This window comes from Fomitiporia mediterranea, assembly GCF_000271605.1.
Source record: "Fomitiporia mediterranea MF3/22 unplaced genomic scaffold FOMMEscaffold_35, whole genome shotgun sequence".
In the NCBI taxonomy this organism is placed as follows: domain Eukaryota; kingdom Fungi; phylum Basidiomycota; class Agaricomycetes; order Hymenochaetales; family Hymenochaetaceae; genus Fomitiporia; species Fomitiporia mediterranea.
Window position 1 is genome coordinate 1 of NW_006760420.1, and position 5184 is coordinate 5184.

Below are 5184 nucleotides of genomic sequence, written 5' to 3' on the forward strand. Positions count from 1 at the left end.
GGGTTGGGGAGATGGTGAAGGTAGGAGGTAAGTGACGAAGAGAAATGCGTCATTTATGCTCTCGATCTTCAGCAGTTGATTATGTAATCAACTATAATATGAGTCGTCAACTGATAGAACATTTTAATTGTTGCATTTAGGTATAAAATAAAATTATTGATCTACTTTGTAATACAGTAAAAAGAAATATGACATGTATATAGCTTTCTAAACATACTGATGTAATTATTACAAGTAGATGAAATGCCTTTTACAATAATTGTAAACTGCTTGTATAAATAATCTAAGTATGATATACATTAATATACCTTTTGTATAAATTATAAGGCAACAATAGTAATTATTACATTATTATATTATAAGTATAACTCTTTCTTAAAGATTATAATTTAAATATAATACAAGCATAACACTTTAGGTTGTTATACAAAGTTAGTATAAAACATGTAATAGATTTTATTCATCCCTAGTACTTATGTAGTCTTTATATACATTAATATGTCTTATTTAAACATTGCAATTCAATTACAAGCCTTATAATTACTTTATAATGTATATACAATACATATGTTACTTTACAAAGTCTATAAGAAATTACAAGAAATCTGACTTTTTCCTGATGGCATTGTCCACATCTCTTTTCGCTTCCTCGGACTCTTCACTGTTGTCCGCTGGTTCCGTGCCACCATCAAGTTCTATTACAAAATAGCATTACAGTATAACACCTCTTTCTGGTCATTTCCGTGGGCTCTGCATCCGCACTACTTGTGTATTCAATTGGCTTTGCACATAAGTGGTAGCTCTGGTCAGCTGCTCGCAACCTCCCCGATCAAACCTTCTTCGACTGTCCGAGAAGTGAACGAATCAGGACAACCGATGTTCCTTGAGGGACCTCTCTGACTTCTCCAGTACTAGTTTGGCCATCCCTCGCCACATCTCTTGTATACCATACTACAATATCTGCTGCAGTATCAGCTCTTGTAATTCGCACTTCACGTAAATCCAAAAAGAAACTGATACCCTACATACTACCTGACCTGGGTGGCTTCCCAGAATGTGACCTGCAGCACTTGGCATGTGTTAATTATGACTTCACCACATCACAAGATGCACGCTTCTCGGTCTACACTTTGCTTTAGAAGATAGTTATTTCTTTCACGGCTCTGTCGTTATTTTAGTACGGGACTGTTGAAGCAGTAGTAGATCAAGTGTCCAAGTCACCTTTGCTTCTTTACCGTTTCAATAGCCATTCGTTATTGTTGATTACTTGCCTTGACCTCATTTGTCGTTACCAACTTGAATCTGCAAAAATGCAGATACTGTATGTAATAGAACCACCAAGAACCACAGCTGAACATGGAGCTGAGAACAAGGAACTTATTTATCTTGAAGTACAGTTTATCCTATCTATCGAATCTTACTTCGCAGAAGAGGTTCTTCGTGATACCTACTTCGCCGCCTCGACTGCCTGGTGAACAACGGAGGCAATCTTGTCTGATCGAGCCGTTAAGGAGTATTTGAACGGCTTGGGGTGTCTATGTAAAGTATGAAAGTGTGAATATACCTAAACGCACGACAATTTTGGCATATTGATAATGAAGTGCAGACCTTACGAAGTGTGTGTAGTATTTCTGATCCGGAATAATCGGAACACTATCTGTGTCGAGTGCTTTGGAGATGTTGAACGCTGCAAGAAGGGACGCTGCACCTATGAAGACCTATACGAGAAGCATTAGTTTCAGTGGTCCTCAAAAGTTGCTAATTTGCCTGTAACCCACAGCATTATCTGCAAAGTGCCGTCCTGGGCAGATTCTAATGAATATGCTGAGAAAGTGTAATACCAAATCAACCTTAAATTTACGCTCACCGCCGGCCAATGCCAAAAACAATTTTGTGTACATCCAGAGGCGGCTCCTTTCCATCCTCTGGTAACCAGCGTTCAGGAATAAACACGTCTGGGTTAGGATATGTCGCAGGGTCCTTCATCATTGCCCTATAATAAATGCAAATTTAAAATTTGACTAATTGTTTGCGAATGCTGAAACTAACCAAAGGTTCGGAAGAACAACCGCTCCGGCGGGGATGAAGTATCCTTCGTATACGTCGTCTTCTGTCACAGTATGTGCAACCGCTGGACTAGAATAAGCACAAGAAGTAAAGTGAGATTGGATGAGCGATGGACCCACCGAGTGGTGCAACGATCTGCCAGCTAGAAAATTCATTGGTACTGCATTCATAGACACTTCATTCTTCCACATACCGATAAGTTTCCTTGATGACAGCATTGAGGTACGGCAGGTTCGGTCGATCATCGAATGATGGTAACGTATCCTTTCCTACCACTTTATCAAGCTCCTCTTGAGCACGTTGCTGAACTTCTGGATAAAGTACCATAGCAAGGAAGAACGAGTGAAGAGCCGAGACAGTCTGGAGCGAGATTGTCAGGAGATGAAGCATCATGTCAGGATCCCATAACGTACAGTGTCAGCTCCGGCTGCGCAGTTGACGACTTTAGTGCCACTCGATAAACCAAACCTATGGTATCTTAGACTTACCACCGTACGATGTGCCCGTAACTTTCGCAATTAACATTTCGTCATTTATGACCGCGTCATGTGTCATGCTTGCTTCTATCAATCTGCTGGACATCGAAGGAACAACCGACCCTTCCGCCTAGTAGTGACTGAATCAGTAAAAGCATTACTCATCCATTCTAATAAGTGACTCGCATATTTTTTCTTGGCTAGCTTGTACTGGTCATAATATACGCCGAGCGAGCTCTTAAGGCCTTCCTTTGCGATTTCCTTGAATCGAGCTCCAGGGAACCAGTCAGGTAGATACTTCAACCAAGGGAAGGCATTCACAAGAAAGAAGCCCTCCGCCTCAGTGAAAGCGTCTAATCCCCTGTTCCCGAGGGCAACATATGGGTCATCCCTCTCTGCGACTATGCAAAGACCAATAAGCATGAAAATGGATAACAGCGTCGAAACAAGGACCTTGATAGCCGTAAGACATTTTTAAAATGGTCTCTCCAGCCGCACTATAGCAGGACAAGGTGTCAGAAGACATATTTGTTGAAGTGGTAATAGGGATGGGCATACTGCTTGACTAGTTCTGGAAACTTGTCAGGAGAAGTGAGTAGGCTTTGAAGCATCTTGTGCGCAGCTTGGGTCTGCGTCTCCGTGTAGTCAACGACCGCAGCGGGTTGGAAGAAACGGTACATCAGCTGCCTTGCCCGTCGTAGTTCGTCTCCGTAAGGCATTACTGGGACAAACCAATCCCAACTCTCTCTGCAAATCGTAAGACATTTCTTCAGCATTAAGTTGCGTTTGAAGTGAGTATGGAACATACAGTTCCCACATAGCGAGTTTTGGGCGACAAGAGTAGATAGACCCACGCTTCTCAAACAGGTCGACGGCCGCCTGATATGAGTTGACAAAAATGTATGACGTTCCAAGATTCTTGACGTGGACAACAGGGCCTTGTAGCCATGGAATGATTCATTGTACTAGGGTGATTAATAATGCGACCCACCATATTTCTCTCCCCACTTCCGTGCCGCCTCCCATTCTTCCGCTTCAGGCATATCAAGCGTGTTCCCGATGAGAGGAAGTCCCTTAGGCCCTGGAGGGAGAGGAGGCCTGTCGTGGTTCTTTCGCCATGAGCGGAACTGCCATAGACAGGTCAGAATGCAAGCAACAGCAACAGCGTCAAGTGCGTGATAGGGCATATCCAGTGGATGGCTACCGTTTTCGAAGCAGAAGGAGACGGCAACCCTTTAAATCGTTAACTGGCTGTACTTTGAGTTAGAGCGGCTGCGGTATGAGAATCGAATTGCCTTTCTATTGGAGGAGCTATTTCTGACTGTCTCCAGAAGCAAGTCCTCTCCGCATGCCGGTGCATCTCGACAGGAGCTCCGGGCATTACGAGACCTTGACTAATAAGCCAACACAATGTATAGGACAGAGCCATCTCTATAAACTCGCAGCTCGTTCCGCGATCCATTTACGTGATATCAATGCATCCGCTGAGAGCAGAAATCAGCAAGACACCGAACTAGTGTACCGGATTACCAACCATAAACACGTCACATTCCGCCGGCTTATCAGGGAATCGCAGTTGGTAAACACATTGCATGGAAGCGTCAGCACATATTCGGGCTCTCGTAAAGCTGCCCTCCCGAATCGATAGCCATTGGACTGAATCAGTAACTAAAACTCAGTGACTGTGAGACGCCAAAAGGCTTTCGAACTAGAACAAGATCCGCATTACCTTATTAGGTAATGTGCTAGCTGCTATTGCGCCCGATTCCTTCTCGTGGCATTTACAGGCATTGGTCGTTCCTTTAAAGAGGGACGTTCCTTTGAACACCCCCCTCTAATTCATGCATAACTCAACCAATAAACTCAAAAAAATAGAGAAATGTAGATACATACATGTACTATATATATATGAATTCTGAAGGAAATTGATTCAGTAGAAAAGTGTATAGAAATTCAATACTGCTGAAATTGAATGAATTCCAAATATGAGACTACTGACAAAATTTTTACTACTACTTATACTACAGTGTTCAACATAAAAATTATATTATTGTATTCCTCTACTTCAGAGCTACAACATGTATGTTTTATCATATTGAATGGACCAGTCCTTCAATTAATATTGTGTAATTTGTTAAAAATGCTCAAAAAGCATGACAAGAGAGTAAAATGATCAGCATTGATCTACATTGATCTGCACTGATCTACACTGACCTACAGTCCTAATGACACATTGGTTGAGGGTATTAGTTTGTAACATTTGCTAAATAAATAATTTTTTCTCTCTTTTTGTTCCTCATCTCTTAACAGTCCTATTCTATGGTCAGCACAGCTTGTTCTGGCCTCCCTTCTTAATGTTAGGCTCTGGAATGCTCTATACAAGAAGGAGAAAGGAAAAACAACAGAGAACTCACAAATATTTGATGATGGAATGCTAAAGATTATGACCTTGGATGAGACTAGGGAAAGCTTAGGCAGAAGAAGGAATACAGGGAAAGGGAAGAGAAGGAGGTCCAGGCAAGAAAGGAGGAGGCTAAAAGGAAGAAGGAAGTTAATAATATGATTGAAAGTGAATGGAAATGAATCAAGACTCACTATGATGAAGAGCTTGCCAAATGGCAGGCTAAATGCTCTACTTGGA

General features: G+C 41.9%; 1 protein-coding gene across 1 annotated transcript; it reads right to left on the bottom strand.

Moving 5' to 3' along the window:
* Positions 1-1363: 1363 nt before the first annotated feature.
* On the bottom strand, positions 1364-4185 carry FOMMEDRAFT_171624 (cytochrome P450). Its single transcript, XM_007272088.1, has 15 exons — positions 4078-4185; positions 3535-4027; positions 3352-3481; positions 3102-3290; positions 2997-3040; positions 2730-2944; positions 2556-2673; positions 2481-2494; positions 2261-2427; positions 2187-2209; positions 2050-2131; positions 1868-1993; positions 1779-1812; positions 1609-1718; positions 1364-1535 (listed from the first exon to the last, which is right to left on the bottom strand). Exons 2-15 carry the CDS (start codon positions 3728-3730, stop codon positions 1448-1450), a joined length of 1536 nt encoding a protein of 511 aa, XP_007272150.1. The 5' UTR covers positions 3731-4027; positions 4078-4185; the 3' UTR covers positions 1364-1447.
* Between the last annotated feature and the right edge of the window lie 999 nt (positions 4186-5184).